The sequence below is a fragment of the Anolis sagrei genome, chromosome 5, assembly GCF_037176765.1.
Source record: "Anolis sagrei isolate rAnoSag1 chromosome 5, rAnoSag1.mat, whole genome shotgun sequence".
NCBI classification, from domain to species: Eukaryota; Metazoa; Chordata; class Lepidosauria; order Squamata; family Dactyloidae; genus Anolis; species Anolis sagrei.
The window spans coordinates 27826371-27853936 of NC_090025.1; the positions used below are offsets into that span (position 1 = coordinate 27826371).

At 40.3% G+C, this 27566-nt stretch overlaps 1 protein-coding gene across 2 annotated transcripts; it reads right to left on the reverse strand.

Moving 5' to 3' along the window:
- LOC132776955 (sodium/hydrogen exchanger 9B2-like) lies at positions 1–25991 on the reverse strand. Of its 2 annotated transcripts, XM_060779153.2 has the most exons (12): positions 25556–25991; positions 20545–20638; positions 18346–18526; positions 15895–16065; positions 14769–14911; positions 12535–12662; positions 10856–11031; positions 8682–8788; positions 7088–7237; positions 6488–6596; positions 3968–4104; positions 1–1996 (listed from the first exon to the last, which is right to left on the reverse strand). In XM_060779153.2, the coding sequence occupies exons 2-12, from the start codon at positions 20626–20628 to the stop codon at positions 1757–1759; spliced, it is 1626 nt and encodes a 541-aa protein (XP_060635136.2). In that variant the 5' UTR covers positions 20629–20638; positions 25556–25991; the 3' UTR covers positions 1–1756. The 2 variants fall into 2 exon arrangements, with proteins under 2 accessions (XP_060635136.2, XP_067324721.1); XM_067468620.1 differs by lacking the exons at positions 20545–20638; positions 25556–25991 and adding an exon at positions 20005–20107.
- Positions 25992–27566: the final 1575 nt, after the last annotated feature.

A 27566-nucleotide genomic window follows, 5' to 3' on the forward strand; every position in this document is an offset into this window, starting at 1 on the left:
TCAGGCAGAAGTGGATCTTCTTTATTTTTTTATTACAAGCACTTATGAAAAGTTCAGATAACAAAAAAGGCACTGCGTGTGAGAAAACAGGGAGAGGCCTTTTCCAAGAGAATGCTTGATGCCCAATATCATTACAATATTTTTTACATGATATAAGATGGATTATCAATCATAATTGAGGCCAGAGTTCTATAAATACTTACCTGGGCTATGCCCCATTCAACAGCAGGATTTGCTTCTGAATAAACTTGGAAGGATTTGCACTGTAAATCCCTCCCCACCTTCAAGAAACAGCTGAAGACATAGCTTTGCTCACTGGCTTATGATGAGTAGTAGTAGTTGGCAATACTACCATTATATCTCTGATTAATAGCTACCACCCGTATCTGTGCCCTGTTCACCCCACCAGTTCAATAGATATCTTGAGCAGTGATCAATCTCTTTGTCCCCAAGGAACTGAGAAATTGATGCTTTTGTTTGATGTTTGATGTTTTGTTTTATGTCTGAGATAACAGGCTGCGTTTTTAATTTAATTTAATTTGTTAAGTCATAATTTGTTTTCATATGTTGGTTGCCAATTTTCGTGTGTTGTTGTTTTCAGGCATTGAATGTTTGCCTTTTATGTTTGGAATCTGCTCTGAGTCCCTCCAGGGAGATAGGGTGGAATATAAATAAAATTGTTGTTGTTGCTGTTGTTGTTGTTATTTTTCATGGCAATTACCTCTTTAGGAGGAGCGCCCTGTGGCGCAGTGGGTTAAACCCCTGTGCTGGCAGGACTGAAGACCGACAGGTCACAGGTTCGAATCCGGGGAGAGGCGGATGAGCTCCCTCAATCAGCTCCAGCTCCTCATGAGAGAAACCTCCCACAAGGATGATAAAAACATCAAAATCATCCGGGCATCCCCTGGGCAACGTCCTTGCAGACGGCCAATTTTCTCACACCAGAAGCGACTTGCAGTTTCTCAAGTCGCTCCTGACACGACCAAAAAAAAGAAAAACCTCTTTAGGAGTTGATAAGTTCTCCACTGTAACTCTATGGTTTGCTAGGACCGTAAGTCAGCTATGATACTGTTGGGTCATATTTGCAGTTTCTGGTAACCTTGGTCCATTCTGGAACATATCCTCCATAAAAAAAAAACCCTATATATTTTTCCAGTATTGATCTTATGCATCTTTCTATTCAAGACATTTGTCTTGGGAGCCATATCAAATGCACCAGGCATCCTTGCTAGTTGGCATTCACATCTCTTGACATATTCTAGGTATCAAACTGTACATCCAATTTAGACTTTTTCCATGGGACAGCTACTACTCAGAAACCCAATATTGAAGATGTTGAAATTGGATACAAAGGTTATGTAACCATATATTTCCATTGGTACCTGAGTTGCTGTTTTCGCAGGATCTATCATATATATTCAGCCTTCTGCATACCACTCCGCAGGAGGCAATGGGTTAAACCTTTGTGCTGGCAGGACTCCGGAAAGAATGGGTTGAGCTCCCTCTGTCAGCTCCAGCCCCCCATGTGGGAAAATGAGAGAAGCCTCCCACAAGGATAGTAAAACAGCAAACATCCAGGCATCCCCTGGGCATGCTTGTAGATGGCCAATTCTCTCACACCAGAAGCGACTTGCAGTTTCTCAAGTCGCTCCTGACACACACACACAAAACCCTACTCCACAGTATGTTTACTCCTAAAAAGCTCTGAATATCAATTGAGTGTAATAGGGGCAGGGGACTGAGACCTAATATTTCCCTATACTGACCCATGTGTTGCCATTTCTTCTCCTGCTGTTTGTCCATGATCTTCGTTACCATTGTCCTTGGTAGTTTTGTGGAGAAGTTGGGGCCCAGCCAGGCCAATTATTAGTGCTCCAATTGGAGCTGTGATCAAGATTGCCAGGAAAGCGACCGTCAAGACATCCATGCCATATTTTTCTAATGCTTCATCTTGTTGAGTTCGTGCTGTATCTAAAGCAACAGAACCAATTGCAGCCTGATAGGAGAGAGAAGTGGAAAAAACACTGCTTGTTATTGCACTGTTATTGCTCTATCTCAGCAAATCAAGAGCACAGAGCATAGAAAGCAAAGCTATTCTCTTGAGAAATGTCCTCCCCTTCCAAGCAGTAGAACTAGTCTGAAGCTTCCCTGCCAAAATCATATGCACGAATTCACCATTCCCTTAAAGCAGAAGGAGACAGCCACACTCAAACTGATAACTGAAATGTAATGTGTGTTTGTGTTTCGGGGGGAGGGGGGAGGGGGGGATGAACGAACATATTACTTCCATCATGAAAAATGCATCTCCAATGATGATGCAAAACAACACCATTGTCTCTCTCTCTCTCTCTCTCTCTCTATATATATAACCATTGTCAGAACCATGATGTTGTATGATTAGGCTGAAATAAATACGATGGCATAAATGTTGAAAACAGCAACCTTCTACAAGCCTCCTATACTGGATATTTGTTATGTATATACCGTATATACTTGAGTATAAACCGACCTGAATATAATCCGAGGCACCTAATTTTACCACGAAAAACTGGGAAAACATATTGACTCGAGTATAACCTGAGGGTGGGAAATACAGCAGCTAATGGTAAATTTCAAAATAAAAATAGATACAATAAAAATACACAAATTGAGGCATCAGTAGGTTAAATGATTTTTAATATTTACATAAAACTGTAATTTAAGATAAGACTGTCCAACTCTGATTAAACCATTATTCTAACCTTTTTCAATTTATATGTGCTTATGTATCCTTACAATAATAAAGTAAAATAATAAATGTAATAATAATAATAGAGCAAAATAATGAAAATGAAACAATAACAGTAATAATAGAGTAAAATAATACACGTAATAAAAACAATAATAAATAGAGACAAATAATAAATGAAATAATAATAAATAGAGTAAAATAATAAATGTAATAAAATAATACTAATTACAGAGTAAATAAATAGCCTTGACTCGAGTATAAGCCAAGGGGAGCTTTTTCAATCTGAAAAAATGCACAGAAAAACTAGGCTTATACTCGAGTATATAGAGTAATTCAGATTGCTTACTATATTGTATGTATATTTTGATATGCAGTTTCCCCTTAACTCTATGTGTTCAAGGCTGTGGGAGGGACTGCAGACCATGTGACCAGATCTGGGACTATTCAGACTGAGACTCCATTTTTAAAAGTCAGTTTGCATCAGAAGCAGTACGGTATAGTTTAGAAGTCAGTAGTGTCAGTATCCAGCCGTGTGTAATCAGTCTGTATTGACTCAATGTACTAAACCGAAGAGAGTGTTAGTCTGTATGCAACAAAGAAGAGACTGAAACAGAATGTTTTAGAGAACTTACTATTTAAACTCTCAAACAATAAAAAATATACCTGAATACTGATCACAGGAAGTTTGTAAGTAAATAAACTATTTTAAACTACCTATTTTTGGTCTCTTGAGAGCATGATTTAAAAACAATATATTTTATGGGAGAGTAGTTGTTTATGGGCAACTGAAATAATACCTCTGAAGATCTGCTATATATTTTATGCATTGGCATATCTTTGTTCCTAACAGTTCAGAGAGATAACCAGGTATATCAGTCTAACAACTAAGAAACCTGATTCGCCTTGCACGAATACTAGTGGGTATTTACTACTAAGGAGAAGATTCACTCAAATGAGTATTTAACTCTTCTTAGGAAGACCATACTTTACAAAAGGGTTATGATTATTCCAAATAATGTGAATGCCAAAAGGGTCATGCTTCAAAAGGGTATGGAGATTTCTCGTTTCCCAAAAGTCATGCCTTTCCAAAAGTAACAGTGTGGTGTGTAAAGGAAATGAGAACATTGTGTTTAAGTGCAGACCTTTGTGGAGGGAATCCAAAGTCTTAATTTGGTTGCCTATTACGTCTTTGACTCACAAATGATTGGGAAGCACAGCTACCAAGACCTACTGTACCTGCACAGTTGCTTTGGGAATCCATGCCAAAGAAATAAATATCTTCTCCTTAATGTTAAAGCCAGCAAAACACACCAAGAGGAATGTGGCTGTAATTCGAGCTGTCAGTCCAACAAATAGTGTGGCCACGCAAAGCCCTGTAGCAGGGAAATACAACCAAACAAACAAACAAAGGAAACAAGTAAGAACATAGGTAAAGCACAGGGCATGTGTCCAAATCAATGATTCTGGTCAACAGATGCAGCACCAGCAACCAGTAGTCATGGCCACAGTGCTTTGTTTCTTTGCCAGCCAAGTTCTTAAAAGGGAAAACTTTCTGTGTTGTCAAAGGTTTTCATAGCTAGAATCACTGGGTTGCTGTCAGTTTCCAGGCTATATGACCATTTCCCAAAAGCATTCTCTATTGATGTTTCACCCACATCTATAACAGGCACTCTTAGAGATTGTGAGGTCTTTTGGAAACTAGGCAAGTAGAATGTATACATCTGTGGAATGTCCAGGATGGGAGAAAAAACTCTTGTCTGCTTGAGGCAACTGTGAATGTTGCAATTGGCCACCTTGATTAGCATTTAACGGCCTTGCAGCTTCAAACCCTGGCTGGGGGAAACCTTTGTTGGGAGGTGTTTGCTGGCCCTGATTGTCTGAAATTCCCCTGTTTTCTGAGAGTTATTCCATAGATATATAAATCCCACTTGTTTCCAACAGACCACTAGTTTCCAACAGACCTCACAACCTGTGAGGTTGCCTGCCATAGATGTGAGTTGAACCTCAGGAGAGAATGCTTCTGGAATATGGCCATACAGCCCAGAAAACTCAAAGTAACCCAGGGAAACTTTCTGAAAATGGAAAAAGAAGCTTTCTTGTCCTCATATCTTCTAGGGAGATGGGGAGCAGTTTCACAAAATTATGGAACCTTCTGCAATAGACATGTTTTCCAACCAGGATGTAAATTGGAAAAGTATAGTGAAAAAGTGGCCAAGAAGATTTTTTCCCCCCTATTCAGAAAGTAAACCACAAATCAGTGTGATAAAAATGAAGGAGAGAAGATTTGAAATATAACATTTTAAAAAACCTATGGATCACAGATGGGCTGTGGCACTCCAGATTTTCCTGGGTGACCAATGCAGCTTTCCAGCCACTGCTTTGTAGTCTGACCTTCTAGGACAGCGTTTCTCAACCTGGGGGTTGGGACTCCTGGGGGTAGGGTCACAAAGGGCTGCCAGAGGGGTCACCAAAGACCATCAGAAAACACAGTAAATCTCTTCATATTCTCAGATCCTTCAAAGCCGATTCAGATCTCATCAATTCCTCTCTTCCTAACTTACCTTTAAACTCTCTATGGCCACCCTAACTCTATGCCAGAGTTTTTCAACCTGGGGGTTGGCACCCCGGGAGGGGGGGGGTGTCATGAGGGAGTGTCAGACGGATTTCCAAAGATCATCAGAAAACACAGTATTTTCTGTTGATCATGGGGATTCTGTGTGGGAAGTTTAGCCCAATTCTATCGTTGGTAGGGTTCAGAATGCTCTTTGATTGCAGGTGAACTATAAATCCCAGCAACTATCCTTTTCCCAGCCTTTTCTGTGGTGGCCCCCCGGCTGTGGAACGCCCTTCCTATGGAAGTAAGATCAGCCCCCTCGCTGATGGTGTTTCGAAGAAGACTAAAAACTTGGATGTTTGAACGGGCATTCGGTTAACAGTGCAATCAATGTGAATGATTACAGGAATTGGAAAATCGGACGATGAATTGGATCATGATTTTAGTTATGAGTTGTATCGGGTTAACTATTGTTGTGCTAATATTGTGTATTATGCTTTTGTGATCTTATATTGTATACTGTTTGTTGATTTTATTCTTGTAAACCACGTTGAGTCGCCAGCCAGGCTGAGAAACTGCGGTATACAAGTAAAGTAATAAATAAATAATAAATAAATAAACTACAACTCCCAAATGGCAAGGTCTATTTTCCCCAAACTCCACCAGAGTTCACATTTGGACATATTGAGTATTTGTGTCAAGTTTGGTCCAGATCTATCATTGTTCAAGTCCACAGTGCTCTCTGGATGCAGGTGAACTACAACTCCAAAACTCAAGGTCAATACCCACCAAACCCTTCCAGTATTTTCTCTTGGTCATGGGAGTTCTGTGTGCCAAGTTGGGTTCAATTCCATTGATGGTGGAGTTCAGAATTCTCTTTGATTTTAGGTGAACTATAAATTCCAGCAACTACAACTCCCAAATGATAAAATCAATCCCCAGCATATCAGGTATTTGTGCCAAATTTGGTCCAGTGAATGAAAATACATCCTGAATATCAGATATTTGCATTACAGTTCCTAACAGTAGCAAAATTACAGTTATGAAGTAGCAACAAAAATAGTTTTATGGTTGGGGGTCACCACAACATGAGGAACAGTATTTAGGAGTCGCGGCATTAGGAAGTTTGAGAAACACTGTCCTAAGAGATGTAAAGAATAAGCTAGTCACAAATTCATTAATGATAGAGCTTTTTTACTTACCAACAGTTTCAGGCTTAAGGGATGCAACAGTTATTTCAGCTCCAATTAAACCAAAGAGGAAAGGCTGGAAAATCTCCCAAGCAACTGCAATAATTTTTTCTACCTCTTTCTGATGGAAGAGGGGGAGAGAAAGACAAATAACGTAATATTACAAAAAAGTGTTTTGGTGTAACAGTTTGTGGCAATGTATAATTAATGCCTTAAATAATATTCTAAGCTGTGATTCCAAAGTACCATTGTGTACTTTCTCAAGTTTTGGAAAATGAGGAATTTCATAATAATTGCATTAGTTAATTGCACAGTTGTGGCTTATTGGTTTTTAAAACCTTTTAAATGTACCAGCCATGGAGCAGGAGATAAAGCAAGCAGAGCGATTAACTGGTATTGTGACATTTCAAGTCCAAAAAAGCAAACATTGGAACTACCACCACTGAAGCATAAATGAATGAGAGTGTGAAAGAGTGCATTACCTTTTTTGCTACCTTTCCAAGGATAGGAGAAGTGATTTTCAAGCGGAACAACTCGAAACAACTGACAAAGTGTGATAAGCCTTCACATTACAAAGCCTAGTGTTTGGGAATCAACGTCACAGTCACTCACTTTCTCATCGGACCATGCTATTCCAGCCAGAAATGCTAAGACGATGGTGCAGAGTCCTCCAGTTCCAGGGAATCCAAAATACATGCTGCCAAAGACAGCAAACATAGAAAGAGACATCACAAAGAATGCTCTCTTCCATACCAGTGATTCCTAGCATCAGGGAAGCAAAACAAAAACAGAGGTCTTCACAAATGTCAGGCCATAAACAAAGAGAATAATGGTACAGAATAAAATAATTTGCAGCTCTGCATAATTGAAGTTTTCCCCTCCACACAGCTTTATAACCCAGAATATCAAAGCAGGAAATCCTACAAACTCTGCTTTGAACTGGAATATATGGCAGTGTGGACTCAGCTAACCCAGTTCAAAGCAGAGATTGTGGAATTTCTTGTGTTGATATTGTGGGTTATACGGTTGTGTGGAAGGTCCCTGGGTCTACACTGCCATATCATCCAGATTATCAAATCAGATAATCCATATCACACTCAGTCCACTTGTACACTGCCATATAAAATCCAGATTATCTGCTTTGATCTAGATTATCTGGCAGTGTAGACTCATATAATCCAATTCAAAGCAGATAATATGGATTATCTGCTTTGATAAACTGGATTACTGTATATACTCGAGTATAAAACAACCCAAATATAAGCCGAGGCACCTAATTATACCACAAAAAACTGGGAAAACATACTGACTCAAGTATAAACTGAAGGTGGGAAATGCAGCAGCTACCGGTAAATTTCAAAATAAAAATAGATACCAATAAAATTACATTAATTGAGGCATCAGCAGCCTAACTATTTCTGAATATTTACATAAAACTGCCCAACTCTGATTAAACCATTATTCCAACCTTCTTCAATATAACTGTGCTTATGTATCCTTCCAATAATAATAGAGTAAAATAATGGAATGTAATAATAATAATAGAGTAAAATTATAGAAATGTAATAAAATAATGATTACAGAGTAAAATGATGGAAATGGAATAATAAAAATATTGTAAAATAATAAATATAATAATGACAATGATAAATAGAGTAAAATGTATTCATAATAATAGAGTAAAAATAAATCTAATAACAATAATAGTTAAAATAATACATGTAAAATAATAGAAAAATAATAAATGTAATAATACTACTAATAATAGATAAAATAATAAATGTAATAAAATAATAATAGAGTAAAATAATGTAAATGTAAAAAAATATAATAAATAGAGTAAAATAATAAATGTAACAACAACAACAAAGTAAAATAATAAATACCCTTGACTGGAGTATAAGCCGAAGGGGGCTTTTTTAGCCTTAAAAAGGGGATGAAAACTTGGCTTATATTGGAATATATATGGTGCCTGAGTCTACACTGCCATATAATCTGGTTCAAAGCAGATAATATGAATTTTATATGGCAGTGTACATGGGGCGGTAGTGCCAGCCTCAAACTAATCTGCTAGAAATCCAATTTATTCTTATTTAACACTCCCTCCCTTTTAAAAATCATTTTCATCCAGGGCATGGGGAGTTTATTTTAAGCACAAAAGATGTAACACTAATACTTCTTGAAAAATATATATAGTTTTGGTTACCTGATCTTTGCTAGGAAAGTAGCGAACAAAAATGCCCAAAAGGCCCCCAGCTGCTATACCAACTGCAACTTCCAGCAAACCACGGAGGATATTATCGAGGGTGGAGCCTTTTTGTGAAAAGGAAAACAATGGGAGTTAATCTAATTAAAACTGTTAGTCCCAATTGAGGTAAACTCATTGAATCAATTATCAGTGAGATCCTATTTATGTAAATCTATTGGTTCAATGGGTTGGTTTAAAAATGGTAAAGGTTTCCCTTTACATTAAATCTAGTTGTATCCGACCCTGTAGGATGGTGTTTTTTCCATTTTTAAGCCAAAGAGCTGGCGTTGTCGATAGACACCTCCAAGGTCATGTGGCCAGCATGACTACATGGAGTGCCGTTACCTTCCTGCCGAAGCAGTACCTATTTATCTACTCACATTTGCATGTTTTCAAACTGCTAGGTTGGCAGAAGCTGGGGCTAACAGTGGGAGCTCACCTTGCTCCCCGGATTCGAACTGTCAACCTTTCAGTCAGCAAGTTCATAATGGGTTTGGAGATTGGGGGTAATCATTGGATGGCTTATATCCACAGCTGGTAGTCCGAACCAGAAATTACCCATTAAAATAGTGGGAACTTGGTAAATCCACACTTAGGTTAGCTCTATTGATTCAATGGATCTACTCAAATTGGGTTTAGACCCACTGGAATTGTATAGAGGATAATGGGGTTTTGGAGGGCTACTCAACAACAACACAGGCTGGATCTATGCTGCCATGCGATCTAGTATCTGACCCCAGATTGTCTGCTTTGAACTGGATTATATGAGCCTATACTACCATTTAATCCAATAAAAATCAGATAATCTGGGGTCAGATACTAGATTAGAAACTGGATTATATAGCAATGTAGATCCAGTCATAGTTTCCACTTTGCTCTGAACCATTGGTGGTGGACTTCTAGACTGAGACCCCTTCCACACTGCCATATTAAATCCAGATTTTCTGCCTTGAACTGGATTATATGGCAGTGTAGACTCATATAATCCAGTTCAAAGGAGATAATGTGAATTATCTGATTTAATAAAATGGATTATATGGCTGTGTAGAAGGGGCCTGAGGGCCAAATTAATTTTTTAAAGTTTTTTGGGGGAACACATTTCAATGACAGATAAGCCCCACCCCTCAAGAGATTAAAAATACTAGCATATTAAATCACAAAACTCTTACTGCCAGGAACTAAATTTTAAGAGTTGAATTTCAAACTTTGAAAATGGAAAAAAATTGAAAAAAAATAACAGGGGAAGGTGATATGGCCCTGTAGTTTCCCAAAAAGCGGAAATGAGACCTCAGAAGAAGAAGATTGGCGGCAGAGTCTGAGTTTCCCTGCATGGCCCCTTCCAGACAGGCCCTATATCCCAGAATCTGATCCCAGGTTTTCTGCATTAAACTGGATTATATGAATCCCCTCTGCCAGATAATCTGCAATAAACAAATCCTGGGCTTTAGGGCCCATCTGGAAGGGCCCTAAGACTGTATTGGTCATAAAGTAGTCATTAAAATGGACCACGTAGTTTCTAGAAGTGGAAGTGAATAATTTGTTTTGATATCAACGGTCTATGCTAAGCATGTGGGAAGACAGACAGACAAATGTCAGCATGGTGGAAGAAGCAAAGACCACCACCATTGTACCAATGCTCCTACGCCATCATCTCTGCTGGACTGGCCTTGTTGTCCGAATGCCCGATCACTGTCTCCCAAAGCAGCTACTGTATTCCCAACTCAAGAACGGGAAACATAACGTTGGTGGACATGAAAATAGATTTAAAGATGGGCTTAAAGCCAACATTAAAAACTGTGGCATAGACACCGAGAACTGGGAAACTTTGGTCCTTGAGCGCTCTAACTGGAGGTCAGTTGTGACCAGCAGTGCTGCAGAATTCGAAGAGGCACGAATGGAGGGTGAAAGGGAGAAATGTCCTAAGAGGAAGGCGCATCAAGCCAACCCTGATGAGGACTGCCTTCCACCTGGAAACCAATGACCCCACTGTCGGAGAACATGTGGATCAAGAATAGGGCTCCACAGCCACCTTACGAACCCACTGCCAAGATACTACACTTGGAGGACCATCATCCTCAGGCTACGAGGGATCGCCTAAGTAAGTAAGTAAGTACTATGGAGTGGCCGGTTACCTGAAGAGAAGGCTATGCCTAAGCAGGTATTGAAACCTGTGATGGCTAGAATGTCATCAAAGCTTCCGGCAGCCATCAGCAAGGTTGGGACACCTTTGTCAACGCCATATCCTCCTGCTTGTAAAACCAACATTGAAGGGACAACAACAGCAGGAGACACAGCACCTAAAACAAATCTGAACATAAACAGTACAGGTTGAGTGTCCCTTATGCAAAATGCTTGGTATCAGAAGTGTTTTTGGATTTTAGATATTTTAAGAATTTGGAGTACCTGTATTTGTGTATATGTACATAATAAGATATCTTGGAGATGGGATCCAAGTATAAACATAGCATTCATTCATTTGTTTCAAATATACCTTATACACATAGCATAAAAGTAATGTTAGATAGTACTTTTAACAATTTTGTTCATAAAACATTTGTGTACACGAAACCATCACAAAGCAAAGGTGTCACTATCTTTGGCCCCATCTACACTGCCATATAATCCAGTTTCTGAATCCAGATTATCTACTTTAAAAAATATATATTAATATTCCAACCTTCTTACCCCACAGGGGTCTCAGGGCGGATTACAATGCACATATACATGGCAAACATTCAATGCCAGTTAGACATACAACATATATTGACAGACACAGTGGCAATTTATCATTCCAGCTATGCCCAAGCTTTTCTGGCTTCATGAGGGTATGCTCGATTCCGACCACAGGGGGAGCTGCCGCTTCACCACCCATTGTGATACTGAGTCCTTTGATGGAGTACTTCCTCATTCTTGTGCGCTGCTGGAAGGTTTTATGGCATCGTAAATTAGTTAAATTAGCCTCCCCGCATAAAGTGGTGCCTAAATTTCCTATTTGACAGATGTAACTGTCTTTTGGGCTACATAGGTTTTAAACAGTCTATTTTAATGCTGAGATAAATGTTTTTAATATTTATGTATGCATATAATGAATTATTGTCCCGGCATTGAATGTTTGCCGTATATATGCTGTGCTCTGCCCTGAGTTCCCTTCGGGGTGAGAAGGGTGGAATATAAGCATTTTAAATAAATAAATAAATAAATAAATAAATAATAGGTTGACAGCAAGCTAGACTAATGGCCAGAAGCTCACTCCAACCTGGGCTGACTTCAAACTCATGACCTCTGCGCCACAGCCCAGTCCTTCGAACTGGATTATAAGGCAGTGTAGACTCATACAAGTTCAAAGCAGATAATCTGGATTTGAAAATTAGATTATATGGCAGTGTGGACCCAGCCTCAGTCACTCGTGGACAACCTTTGAAGTATTTTGGATTTTGGAATTCTGGATAAGGGGTGCCCAAGCTAATTTGAGTAAAATATAGTGAATGTGCTTTCAAAACTCTTTGGGCCCTTCCACACAACCCTATATCCCAGAATATCAAGGCAGAAAATCCCATATTATCTAAGGGTGGACTCAGATGACCCAGTTCAGATATTGCAGAATTTCTGCCTTGATATTCTGGTATATAGGGCTGTGTGAAAGGGCCCTTAGTTTACTTTGCTTACTCCAGAACAATGTGAATTTCAAATACATGTCCTTTGTTTAATCTCTGTTTATCTATCTTGCATGAAAGAGTGAAGGGAGTTTCAGTTCAAGGAAAAGAAATGTGCTATTTATACATTTGGGGGGGGGGGGGGGCAAGTGGCTTACCCTAACATGAAGCCCCATTGCCAAGGCAGGTGCATGAGGAAGTGAGCCAGAACAGCGGCTACACAAGCCTCAGTGAGACAGGGTCCCATGCTCAGCCTTAAGCAGACAGCCTTCAGTTTTTTCAGAGCCTAGAAGATAAACACAGTGAGGCATTATGAACACCATTTCAGATTTCTCTGTTCTACATAACTTTCATTGTATTGCACAAAAGAAAAGTACTTGGATCCAAGGAGTGGAGAATTTAGTAGGATCCAAAAAGTTCTCAAGCTAGGATAGGAAACAGTAGTTGGAATATTATCATATCATCTGAACATCTGAAACAATCATGAGAATAGAGAGGTACATTTAGGGCTCTAACACTCACAATACTTAGCTAGCATGGCCACTTGTCATGCAGATTAGATGATTCTGGAAATTGTAGTTCAAAACCAAACCTTTCTCAAGCTTTGGCTGGGATAGACAATTTTCTCCAGTGAGCCAATTTTACAATAGATCCAATTTCTAAAGCTAAGCCGGACACGACTAGACATTAAGTCTTGTTGTGTCCGATTCTTGGGGTTGGTGCTCACCTTCATCTTTAGGCTGAAGAGCTGGCATTGTCCATAGACACCTCCAAGGTCATGTGGCCAGCATAACTGCATGGAAGGCTGTTACTTTCCTATTGATCTACTCACATTTGCATGTTTTGGAACTGCTAGGTTGGCAGAAGCTGGGGCTAACAGCGGGAGCTCATGCTGCTCCCCGGATTCGAACCTGCGACCTTTGTTTAATATGGGAATAAACCTTATGCTCAGATTCCGATATGTATCCACATCCATTCCAACATGTCCACAAGGTGAATCTTTGAATTTCATTTTGGGTTAGCCTCATTTTACTGTATATTACTTGAAATCTGGCACTCCATCTTAATAATTATTTCCTAAAGCAATACAGCCTCAAATCCCAGTTTATAATGCTGGCTTGTTTCAACCAAGGGCCCTTCCACAAAGCCATATAACCCAGAATATCAAGACAGAAAATCCCACAATATCTGCTTTGAACTGTGTTATTTGAGTCCACACTGCCATATATTCCAGTTCAACACAGATAATCTTCTAAATTGTAATTCACCTAAGAAGAACTGCTGATTTCCTTGCAGCTATGAGAGCGCAATGCAAGACCAAAGCTTGCTCAGGTTCAGGCTCATAACTCTACACCATAGTTTGGCATTACATCCAAATCCAGCCAAAAGCATATTGAAATTACCATCTCAATGTAGCCGAAATTAAGAAAAATCTAAGAGATAGTTCTGCATGAGCAAGCAGGATTATTTACTTTACTTGTATACCGCAGTTTCTCAGCCCAGCAGGCGACTCAACGCGGTTTACAACAAGGATAACATCAATCAACAATATACAATTTAAAACCATAAAAGCATAATATACAATATTGACACAATAACAGATAGCACAATACATCTCATAACTAGAGTCGCAATCCAATCCGTCATCCAAATTTCCATTCCTGTAATCATCACATTCATTGCACTGTTTAACCGAATGCCCGTTCAAACATCCACGTTTTTAATCTACTTCGGAACACCATCAGCGAGGGGGCTGATCTTACCTCCATAGGAACGGCGTTCCACAGCCAGGGGGCCACCACAGAAAAGGCCCTGTCTCTTGTCCCCGCCAGCCGCACCTGTGAAGCAGGCGGGATAGAGAGCAGGGCCTCCCCAGAAGATCTTAGGGTCCTGGCGGGTTGATAGGCAGAGATACGTTCGGATAGGTAACTTGGGCCAGAACCGTTTAGGGCTTTATAGGCCAGCGCCAGCACTTTGAATTGAGCCCGGTAGCAAATCGGCAGCCAGTGGAGCTGGCGCAGCAGAGGAGTTATATGCTCCCTGCGGATTTCACATGCACGTTGTTGTTGATTTTTCCTTATGCAATGTGTGACAAACTTAAGTTTTGAACCATGTTTTTTGGATGTCCTCCGTAAATAGAAGCTTCTCACATGCAATGCTAAACAAGGACACAGATAGGTTCATGTCCCTATTCTACAACAATTGTGGTCCTGTGGTGAGAGGGTTGAACTGCAATTTGGCAGTTCTAGGTTCTAGTTCTCATTTATCCATGAAATGCTTAGTCTGTGAAGTCGTACAGCACTTTCATAGTTTTACTGTTGATCAGAAATGCAACCATTCTAGTATCATTGATGGCTTGTATGTATCAAGCAAGACCCATTTGATACTCTACCTTTGGGTCAAGGCCAAGGCCAGCACGGACCAAGATAACAGAGAGAGCAATGTTTCTCAGGGTTGCTCCCCATTTCACCTTAATCTGGATTATATCAGTGAGGTATGGGACATTTCTGAGGAGGAATCCAACAAGAAGCATTCCTAGAGTGAACGGAGAGACATGGTGTTGACATTGAAACACTGAAAATATACAAAATGCTCAGAACAGAATTGGAAGGCTCTAGTGGTGTGTCCTCCACTCTCAAAAGCATATCATTTTATAATGTAAGCCCATGTCTCATTTTTTTTTCAATTACAGAAATTCTCCCAGAAACAATTAACAAAATAAACTAAATGTGATAAGGAATTAGAAAGTCTACTCATAACTTTAATGGGCCCAGGAATTAAAATGCGTCCTCGTGAATTAAAACAGTACCTCTCCAGCTAAAACAATGAAAACTGTTGTTGCTTAATTTTATTCCCCCAAGCAGCAATCAGTCAGGCTTTGAAGCTAAAAAGCCATAAAATGCTAATCAATGTGGTCAATTGCAACATTCACACTTGCCTCTAGCAGACAAGAGTTATTTCCTCCATCCTGGACATTCTACAGATATATAAACCTCACTTGCCTAGTTTCCAACTGACCTCTCAACCTCTGAGGATGCCTGCCACAGATGTGGGTGAAATATCAGGAGAGAATGCTTCTGTAACATGGCCATACAGCCTGGAAAACTCACAGCAGCCCAAAGGAAGAAGACTTTGCTTACAAAAGGCCTTTGTAAAAAGCAGACGCTGCATATGCTTCCTAGGGTATCAGCACACTTCCTACAATTTTAGCAAAGTAATTAGGAAGGGAAAAAAATAATGTTCCCTCTCTTATGAGTTTTGTTTTTTGTTTTTTGGCATTCTCTCTGGGCTGGATACAGGGGGCAGCCAATGGGATCGCTCAGTGTTAACGCTGGCAACCTGGGTACCTGCCCTGCCATGAACTGCCATTGGCAGGTGCTGGATGTGTAACAAGCCCTCTTTCCACAAACGTGGAAGTGGGAGGCTGGCAGCAAAATGTTTTGGTTTTGGGAGTATTTCGGATTTCTGAATAAGAGAGACTCCACCTCTATTACACTATCTAACAGTAGCATACTTACCAAGAAGTGGAGGGAAGGGTGGTAAACCAGGCAATTTAATTAGACCCATAAGTTTACCACCAATTACAGCAAAAAAGAAGAGGAACAAAATTCCAAAAAGATTCCCACCCGGAAGACATTCTTCGCCTGTAATAGACCAGATCACAGCCCAGACCAACACTATTGCTGTTCCTGAAATAAAAGACAAACAAACAAACAAACAAAAATATCTTCAGCGTTATAAAAAACTAGCCATCCCCTGCCACGCGTTGCTGTGGCCCAGTCTGTGTATATATGTTTTGTGTGTGTATAAGTGTGTGTATATATTGGTGCATATGTGTATATATGTGTGTTTGCATATATATATATATATGATGTTGCACATACACTGTAGCACTTTTTTTCCTTTTTTGGCTTTTAAAGTCTCTTCCGCTGTGTTTTCCAGTGTTTTTATGAGTGATGGTCACTTGGCCTGATAGGTGTATTGTGTCCAAATTTGGTGTCAATTTACCCAATGTTTTTGAGTTATGTTAATCCCACAAACGAACATTACATTTTTATTTATATAGATATGCTTTAGAATTTACTAATGTATTTATAAAAGGTTTAGTAGGGAAAGAGGTTTTGCAATTAAGGGGGAAGAAACAAAGTTTGATCATGTAATTCTAATATTTTGGAGATCCCCACCCACCCAGACTTCCCCATTGGGCCTCTTCTATTTTGCAAAATGCATCCTCTGATATAATGACAGTGTTTATGTGTATGTTCTATGAACAAGGGATTCTAGTGCTCTGCATTCTGAACACTTTTCTAAAATTCATTTGAACTCCCAGGCCCCTTCTACACTGCCAGAGAATCCAGGTTATCAAATCAGAAAATCCACATTATGTGATTTGAACTGGATTATCTTAGTCTACACTGCCATATAATCAAAGCAGATAATGTGGATTTTATACAGCTGTGCAGAAGGGCCTCCAGTAATGTTCCATTCTACTAGTTGCAATACCTGCAATTTCTGTAATACTGCAGCACCCATCTACTGGGCCTGCTAGATGGTTCATAATTCACACAGAGAATTGGGAATGTTTAGTGATTTGATAGCAAAGATGAAAATTCATGTTTTGTCTCCAGGAAAGAACAACCTGTTTGATAAGATTTTAATTGCTTTGACTATTTATTGTGAGTGTTTTTTAACTGATTGTTTTTGGAGGCTGCTTTGAGTCCCACTCTGGCAAAACGGTGGCACAGAAATGCAACAAAACCAATCAATCTAGAACAAGCATGGAGATTTTATCAACTTCCAATTCTTAGTATTCTTGTAGGCATCTTCTACGTTGTTATATAATCCAGATTATCAAATCAGATAATCCACATTATCTGCTTTGAACTGGATTGTAATCCAATTCAAATCAGATAATCTGGATTTTATATGGTAGTGTAGATGGGGCCTGAATGATTCACACCCTGGTTGTACTATCTAGGGCTGATGGAAACTATAGTCCAATTATCACATGAATATTTTCTCCATGTTTGATCTATCCACTCTTTGAGGAAAACTTTGGATTTTCCATTTTTTTCTTCTTCTTCTGCACCTAGCTACTTATGAGCTAGGCATCTTTGACATTATACTGAATGTGTCCTACTGGCTTTCGTGTTTCATATTACTAAGAATACACTTGGCTTGATTAGGAAAATAAAGCATAGCTGTATTTGTTTATAGACCCCTTTTCAGCATAATGCTGTGAATGTAGCCTGTCTTTGGCTGCCCATTTCTGGGTGCAAACAATAAAGCTTGGCGTAGTACTTCGTACTTTCAAATTAAACTAGAACAACATTGGAACAATGAAAAAGTGTCAGTGAAACATCATAATAACCTTATATTATTCAGGGTACCTAATAGGATTTACGCTGAACTGCAATGGAAAGGCACAGGGCCCTTCCACACAGAAATATAACCCAGAATATCAAGACAAACCCCCCACAATATCTGTTTTGAACTGGGCCCCCTTCCACACAGCTGAATCAAGTCCCACATTATCTGCTTTGAACTGGAATATATGGCAGTGTGGACTCAGATAACGGCGTTCAAAGAAGATATTGTGGGTTTTTCTGCCTTGATACTCTAGGTTATATGGCTGTATAGAAGGGCCCTGGGTTATCTGAGTCCACACTGCCATATATTCCAGTTCAAAGCAGATAATGTGGGATTTGATTCAGCTGTGTGGAAGGGTCCATAAACTGATACACACCTTCCAAAGGTTTTGAACAAACTGGGTTGAAAACACTGTGGTGGGTTGTGAGAGGAATATGGCAGAGGTTAGTGTATTTTACCTAATCCAAACATTGACACATTAAGATCAGGTTAAAAGTAAAAATCCTTAAAATAATGATTCACAACAGGAAACTGAATAGTGTGACTTTCCTTTTTCATTCTTGCATCAGCCTTGTACCTCTTTTCTTTCTTTTACTTACCATAGGTTACTATTTTTGCAAGTATGCCTTGGGGTGGACAAGCACAGATTTGCTTCATTCTCCCCAGTGTTGTTGGCTCGGGCAGGGGTTCCTGGGTTTGTGGTCTATAGCTGCTCAGCAGAGATGTTTCTTCGGTTTGTACATTGCCATCAGTAGTCTTGGGGTCTACAACACCAGCGTCCTGAATGGAAGCAAAGAAACAATCTCAACAGCAGTAGTCTATACATTTCCAGTTAGGTGCCAAGCTGCTAAGGACCTTTTCACAAAAGTTCCTTGCTCCATAGAGAATTTGGGTTTAATCTATGGATGATCAAAGTGTGGTGCACAGCTCTATGTGGCCAGAGATCAAAATGTCCTCAATTCCCTATCATAGTGATGGTAAACAACTATGGAATGATAAGGGGCTCATTGGTCCAACTTGGAGGGTTACCCCACTGCACTTAGTCTATATAATAATAATTACAACAACAACAACTTTGGAACACCCTCCCCAGGGAGATTAGACAGACCCCCACACTGTCCTTTCGTAGGGATTTGAAGACGTGGCTTTTCAAACAAGCTTTTGAGAATCTTAGTCTCCGGTTGTTCTGCACAGTAGTCACACATCCTTGCACTTTATCCTATGCCCTCTCTCCATTGTTGTAGCTTGCACTTATTCCATTCCTATTCTTTACAGCATGGCTATGTTTACAGCAGCTTACTGCCACTGGTTGATTACTTAAGTTTTATTGAGACTGAGTTGATGCTTTTAATAATAATAATAACAGCAACAACTTTATTTTTATACCCCGCCTCTATCTCCCCTAAGAGACTTGGGGCGGATTACAAAGGGACAACCACAGGGAGCACAAATTAAAAAAAAACATAACACAGTAGGATAGCATCAAAACACATCACAATAAAACATAACATCATAAAATCAGTACCATACAGAACGATAAAAGTGCTGAGTTCAGAGGGCTCTGGGTTTCTACAAATTCCTAGATAGAGCTAAGGGACAGTGCAAAATTCAGAAGGCAGACCTGGGAAGATAATGTTCATGGGCATTAAAATGTCAGAATTGTAGAGAGGAGGACCATTTTAAAGTGAGATGTGTTTATTTTATTGTATTTTATATTGTACTTCATTTTTATGTTTGTTTTTAGGTACCTTGTGCAGTCTGTAAGCTGCCCCGAGTCCCTCTGGGGAGATGGTTGTGGGATATAAGAATAAAGTTGTTGTTTTTGTTGTTATTGTTTATTATTGTTGTTGTTGTTGTTGTTGTTATTGTTATTGTTATATAGACTAAGTGCAGTGGGGCAACCCTCCAAGTTGGGCCAATAAGCCCCTTATCATTCCACAGTTGCTTACCATCACTCTGACGGAACTGTAATGTTAATTTCATACTTCAGTTTTGGTCCTGCAATTGTCGCAATCATTCATGCTACAGAGTGCTTACATGTGGAAGTTTTAACTGCCTAGTGCCCCATCTACATTTTTCCCCACTCAATCTTTACTTGACTGTTTTCCTGGTGTTTACTTTCACTTTCTCCACCCCCTTTAACAGTTCCTTTCCTTGTAATTGCACGACTGTGCATTATTTGAACACGTTCGATTGAGTCTCTTGCTTTGTACATGCCTAATTCCTCCTGTAAAAATCTTGCAGCCTCCTAAGCCTACCTGATGCCTTGTTTCAATGTGGGAATCTTCCCAAGATGTTTTCTTCCAAACGGCCTGTGCTGAACTGACCTGTCTCCAAATCTAGCCATGTGATCTGTGCCGTTCAAAGATTAATTTTCCAGGCCAAGTGACAGATGAGTCTAATAGTGACAAATGGGAACAAAGTCCCTAGAACTGCAGTTGGGTATAACAGAAGGCAGTCCTGTGCTGCCATTACAATTTTGAGAAGAAGGAATGGATGTCAACATAAAGAGATGAAAAGAGAGAGAGCACTATTCTGTGATTTGCCACGCTGTCAAATCATATAGGGAGAACTAACAAAACTGAAATCTTTTAAATAAAAAAATGTACCTGAATTTGAGATGGAAAGAAATCTTAAATGTGTGATTGTGGAGTCCAATCACACAAATGTTTGGAAGATCTATGTATCTGTCTACTTTTGCACCTGACTAATGGTGGACTTCATGGGTCCACCATTAGAACAAACTACTGTAGGTTGTGCAAGACTGAAGTCTGTCTGACTCCTGTAATGATGGATACCTGAATGACTTGATGCACAGGATTGCCATCCATGTTGGCAGAAGTCGCTGTTTTCTCATTCTCTACTATCTGATCTTCTGCCATTTTGAACAACCTAAGAACAACACAAAAAAAAAAAAACTCATTAGAAATGATCCCATGTCATTTTATTTATTCATTTCAGATACATTTCCAGAGTTTGCAAAAAAATACATACTTTTTTAAATATCCTGCCCTTCTCAACCTGAAGGGGACTCAGGGTGGCTTACTTAAGTGACATTATTCCATGCCCGAACAACAGCAACAACAATTAAAAGCTTGTTTGAAAAGCCATGTCTTCAAGTCCCAATGAAAGAAGGACAGTGTGGGGGCCTGCCTAATCTCCCTTGTGTTCCAAAGCCGGGGAGCCACCACCAAGAAGGCCCTCTCCCTTGTCCCCACCAACCGCGCTTGTGATGGTGGTGGGACCGAGCGGAGGGCCTCCCTGGCAAATCTTAGAGCCCATGCAGGTTCACGGGGGGGGGGGGGGGGGGGACTGCAGTCACAAAGATAGGTAGGACCTGACCCATTTAGGGCTTTACAGGTAATAACCTGCAGTTTGAATTAGGAGCACTCAAAAGTACTGTTCTTTTTTCCTTCACCAATATAAATTCATGTTAAAGAGCCAAGTACATGGAACGACTGACCTGATTCCAGAGTATACAAGAGCAGCTAGGTACAAAAATACGAGCCAGAGGCACTTTGGAGAATTCATTTGTATTAAATATGTTTACTTGACCGCTCATTGATTCAATTTGAATTGGTAAAAGAAAAAGAAAGTTCACTCAAAGCAAGATAAGCTTTGAAAAGCTGAATGAGCTGTATAAAGGTACAGAATGTATCTCTGTATTTGGCCAAAATGTTGCCAAGGTTTTTAGTGTATTAAGCCAGAACAATACACAGCCGAAGGTGTGTCTTGGAACAGGCAAATAAATGGCTTTATTATCTTAAATCTGAACTTAACTTAGTTTCTCAATCTCTGCATTCTCACTGCGTTGCACTTCTTTTTCAGAGGCTTTTGATTGGCACCAACACTGGTATCATTCCAGTACAGGTTGCCAATTCGGAAATTGGGGCTACAGTAGCACAGTGGGTTAAACCACAAGCTGCAGGAAAGCTGCTGACCGAAAGGTTGAAAGTTTGAAGTCACGAGTCAGGGTGAGCTCCTGACTGTCAGCCCTAGCTTCTGCCTACCTAGCAGTTTGAAAACAATGCAAGGAGATCAATAGATACCGACTTGGCAGGAAGCTAAAAGGGTGCCCCATGCAGATATGAACAACAGGCTCCTCAGCATGGGAAAATGGAACAAGAGCACCTCCCCATGGCTGCAGTTGAGCATTGCCTCCAGATGCCAGGGATGGAAAAAAGGGGAAGGTCTTTACCTTTGTCTGTGTTGTATGTCGTTGTTCACTGTTGTGTAAAAAGGCATTGAATGTTTGCCTCATATGTGTATTGCAATCTGTTCTGAGTCCCTCTGGGGAGGATAAAGTGGAATATAAATAAAGTATATTGTTGTTGTTGTTGTTGTTAAATCCAAAATACAATACTGAGAATTTGGAAATCCAAAATACAGGACTCCATGATTTCAAATTGTCTACTTGAGTTGCTGAAATAATGACCCTTTTGCTTTCTGATGGGACAATGTACACAAACTTTGCTTCGTGCACAAAATTATTAAAAATATTAGATAAAATTACTTCTGAACTATGTTCATAACTCTATGTTCATATTTATGAGACATAAATAAATTTCATGTTTCATGAAACCCCCTCTCCAAAATTTCTCAATATATAGGTATATACTAATAAAGGTATTTCAAAATCCAAATTAATCCAAAATTCTAAGCATTTCTGGTCTCAAGCATTTTGAAGAAGGGATGCTCAACCTAAATTAAGCAAAAACAATTGTTGTTTTAAAAAACTAAGACATTGGGATCTAATTGATTTTATCAATAATCTGTACATATGGATTATTTCCAGTTGTCTTAAACCGTTTTAATGCTTTTTAGACTAATACAATTTTAGTCTGTTTAAATCATTTTTACAGCTTTGTAATATTAAATAGGTTAAATGGATTTGATTGTATGCTGCCTTGAAATCCCATGATGTAGTATAAAATATAAATATTGAGATAAATACACAATTATTTGTCAGGTCAGCATGCGAAACTGGTCAGCATGCTAAACTGGTCACCGCTTAACCACTAAGTTGAAGCAGTAGCCTTTCAAAAATGAGAAGAAATTGCTTGTATTTGCGTACTGAAATTATTGTGTGTGCCCTCCCTCTTTCTTACTGAAGAACAAGGTGGTTTTGTTTCGTAGTGCTGATAACGAAGTTTGCTTTATGGTAGGCAAGCAAATGAAGCAAAATATAACATTCCAAAGAAAAGGAAGTATTACAAGTCCACCAACTGCATATTTGTGATATTGTATGCAGGCCAAGGGGATGTGTTTGGAAAAAGTACAAGTCTCATAATCTCCAAATCCAGTGCTATTTGAAGTAGTGGTCTGCATACATATGCAGAAACATTGTTCTAGTCAGCATGGCTTTCTCTCTATTCATTGAAACTGCAAAAAAGGACAGAGAGTTCAGCAACTGCTAGAACGGACAGAGAATTTCATCTATGCTGACGACTGTGCCATCACCACTTAAACAGGGAGCATTGAAATGATGGAACAGAAGCTCTACGAAGCTTTATATGCTCTTACTGCCTATTACAGAAAAAAACCCAGCTGATTCCTAATCCATCTAAAATGCAGAAATGTGCTTTTCATCTTAAGAACAGACAAGCATCTCGAGCTCTGAGGACTACCTGGGAAGGAATCCTACTGGAGCATTGCAGCACACCAAAAACCTGGAAGTTACTCTGGACTGTGCTCTGACATATAAGAAGCACTGCTAGAATATCAAGCAAAAGGTGGGTGTCTCTCTATACTGCAATATAGATTGTACATTCATAACTAGTTAATATTTGATTTATGGGATTTTGAATATGACTGTTACATTCCAGTGCTAGATTATATAGAATAAGCATATAGCCCAAGTCAGAAATTATTTATCCACAAACTCCTTTGCATTGCCTCTACTGACCAAGAAGCATTGTCTGAATATCAAGCAAAAAATGGGTGCTAGAAACAATATCTTACGAAAGGTGACTGGCACAACCTGGGGATCACAATCAGATACAGTGAAGACATCTGCCCTTGCACTTTGCTACTCTGCTGCTGAGTACGCATGCCCAGTGTGGAACACATCTCACCACGCTAAAACAGTGGATGTGTCTCTTAATGAGACATGCTGCATTATCACAAGATGTCTATGCTCAACATGACTGAAGAAATTATACTGTTTAGCCGGTATTGCACCACCTGACATCCGCCGGAAAGTAGCAGCCTGTAATGAAAGGCCCAAGGCATTGGCATCTCTGGTCCATCCTATGTTCTGACATCAGCCAGCAAGCCAATGCGTTAACTCAAGAAATAGCTTCCTAAGATCTACAGAGATACTCATAGGAACACTTCAGCAAGCAAGAGTCCAAAAGTGGCAGGCTCAAACCCAGAACCTCAAGCCATGGCTGATACTGAATGAGAGATTCCCTCCTGGACACACTGAAGACTGGGAGACTTGGAAAGCGCTGAACAGACTACATTCTGGTACCATGAGATAGAGAGCCAATTTTAAGAAATGGGGCTCCAAAATGGAGTCCAGGACATGCAAGTGCGGAGAAGAGCAAACCACAGTTTGCAATGCAGCCTGAGCCCTGCCACATGCACAATGGAGGACCTTCTCACAGCAACACCAGAGGCACTTGAAGTGGCCAGCTTCTGGTCAAAAGACATTTAGTATAATGCCAAGTTTTTAACGTTGTTTGTGGTTTCTCTATACATTATAACTGTATTCTCAATTTGATTCTGATATGATAAATAAATTACAAATGAATGCATGATACACCCAAACAAATGTACAAAAGGTGCATAAATGCAGCTTGACACTACTTTAACTGCTATGGGATGCTGGGAGTTGCAGTTTTGTTAAGTTTTGCTTTAGCCTTCACTGCCAAAGAGTGCTGGTGCCTCTCCAAACTACAACTCCCGGGATTATATAGCATTGAGCCATGGCTGCTAAAGTGATGCCAAATTGAATTCATTCTACATTTTAGATGCACCCTCAGACAAAGAATCCTCAGAAGTAGTATTGCCTATGGCTGGGGTCTTCAAACTAAGGTCCGAGGGCTGGATGCGGCCCTCCAAGGTGATTTACCTGGCCCTTGCTCATGGTCAACCTAAATCTGAAATGACTTGGAGGTACACAGGAACAGCAGCAACAATCCTATCTCATCAGCCAGAAGCAGGCCCACACTTCCCATTGAACTACTAGTAAGTTTATATTTATTAAAATTGTTCTTCATTTTAATTATTGCATTGTTTTTAAGTGTGGGTTTTTTTGGCACTACAAATAAGATATGTGCAGTGTGAACAGGAATTCATTCTTCTTTTTTTTTTTTTCAAATTATAATCCAGCCCTCCAACAGTTTGAGGGACTGTGACCTGTCCCTCTGTTTAAAAGGTTTGAGGACCCCTGGCCTATGGGATACAACCTGCACCACCAGGGATTCGTTAGCGGTCTCCCATCCAAGGACCATCCGGGGCCGACCCTGCTTAGCTTCCAAGATCAGACAAAATCGGATCCCTTTATGGCACTTATTTACTATGGCTGCATCCATACTTAGAATTAATGCAGTTTGACATTACTGTTAATGCTATGGAATCCTGGGATCTGTAGTTTGGGAAGAGTGGTACGTTTTTCGGACTGTATGGCCATGTTCTAGAAGCATTCTCTCCTGACGTTTCGCCTGTATCTGTGGCAAGCATCCTCAGAGGTTGTGAGGTTTGGGAAGGTCTTGTAAAACTACAACTCCCATGATCCCACAGCATTGAGCCTCCAAATGATGTCGAGATACACCCAAAGGGAAAATGTTCCCCAAAAAAGCCTACCTGGAGAGAGGAGCGACTCAGTGCAGCTGAGGAGGCGGGTCCTTCCTCTAAGAGGGGGTTGAGAGGCTGCTGCTGCAGGCAGGCTAATCTCCAAGGCCTTTCCCCCCCAAGCCATTCAATCCGTGGAAGCCAAGCCCCCCTGGGAAGCCAATTGGGGAGCGCCCGGTCTGTGGCGGCTTCATCCTTCGGGCTAATTTCTCCCTCTTACCCGCCAAACAACGGCTCGAAATCGGGATAAATAAAGGACCCTGCTGCTATAGGAAAAAGCCAGGCAGCGGGGAAAATCTGAGCTCTCAAAGGGCAAGAGGCAGCGGTGGGGGAAATTTCCCCTCCCTAGGAAAATACTTGTAGCATTAGGGCGGGTGTGTCTATTTTTGCCCAGTAATGCAACCCCAGCAGTGGCACAACCCTAGTGGATTGTACCACCTAAAAGGGCGGGAGAGGGGTTTTTCCTTTCCAAGTATGCAGCTACATTGGAGGACTAATGCAGTTTCACACCGCTTTAGCTGCCCCGGGTTTAGTGCTATGGAGACCTGGGAGTTGTGATTTGGTGAGGCACCATAGCATTAGGTGCATCTCTGCAATGCCAGCAATACAGTTTAATGGTGTAACACTACTATTCGCTGGATAATGGAGAAAGGCAGGGAGTTTCAGAAAAACATCTATTTTTGCTTCATTGACTATTCTAAAGCCTTTGACTGTGTGGATCATAATAAACTGTGGCAAGTTCTTGGTGGGATGGGCATTCCAAGCCACCTTGTCTCTCTCCTGAGGAATCTGTACAAGGACCAAGTAGCAACAGTCAGAACTGACCACAGAACAACAGACTGGTTCAAGATTGGGAAAGGCGTATGGCAAGGCTGCATCCTCTCACCCAACCTTTTTAACTTGTATGCAGAACACATCATGTGATGTGCGGGGCTTGAGGAATGCAAAGCTGGGGTGAAAATTGCTGGAAGAAACATTAACAACCTCAGATATGCAGATGACACCACTCTGATGGCCAAAAGCGAGGAGGAGCTGAGGAGCCTTCTAATCAAGGTGAAAGAAGAAAGCGCAAAAGCCGGGTTGCAGCTAAACATCATAAAAACCAAGATTATGGCAACAAGAATGATTGACAACTGGAAAATAGAGGGAGAAAATGTGGAGGCCGTGACAGACTTTGTATTTCTAGGTGCAAAGCCATGGTATTCCCTGTAGTAATCTACGAATGTGAGAGTTGGACCTTAGGGAAGGCTGAGCGAAGGAAGATCGATGCTTTTGAACTGTGGTGTTGGAGGAAAGTGCTGAGAGTGCCTTGGGCTGCGAGAAGATCCAACCAGTCCATCCTCCAGGAAATAAAGCCCAACTGCTCACTGGAGGGAAGGATACTAGAGACAAAGTTGAAGTACTTTGGCCACATCATGAGGAGACAGCAAAGCCCAGAGAAGACAATTATGTTGGGGAAAGCGGAAGGCAAAAGGAAGAGGGGCCGACCAAGGGCAAGATGGATGGATAGCATCCTTGAAGTGACTGGACTAACCTTGAAGGAGCTGGGGGTGGTGCTGGCTGACAGGGAGCTCTGGCGTGGGCTGTTCCATGAGGTCACGAAGAGTCGGAGACAACTGAACGAATGAACAACAACCTAGGTAGCCACCCCTCCACAATAGCTTAATATCAATGCTGAAATAATAATAATAATGACCTCACTACCTCTGAGGATGCTTGCCATAGATGCAGGTGAAATGTCAGGAGAGAATGCCTCTAGAACATGGCCATACAGCCCGAAAAACCTACAACAACCCAATAATAATCTATCTGTATAAATAAAAATGTAATGTTTGTTTGTGGGATTAACATAACTCAAAAACCACTGGATGAAATGACAACAAATTGGGACACAATACACCTATCAGGCCAACAAATGACTATCACTCATAAAAACACTGAAAAACACAACAGAAGGGACTTAAAAAGCCAAAAAATAAAAATTACATTACAATGCATGCACAAAACAACATATATATACACA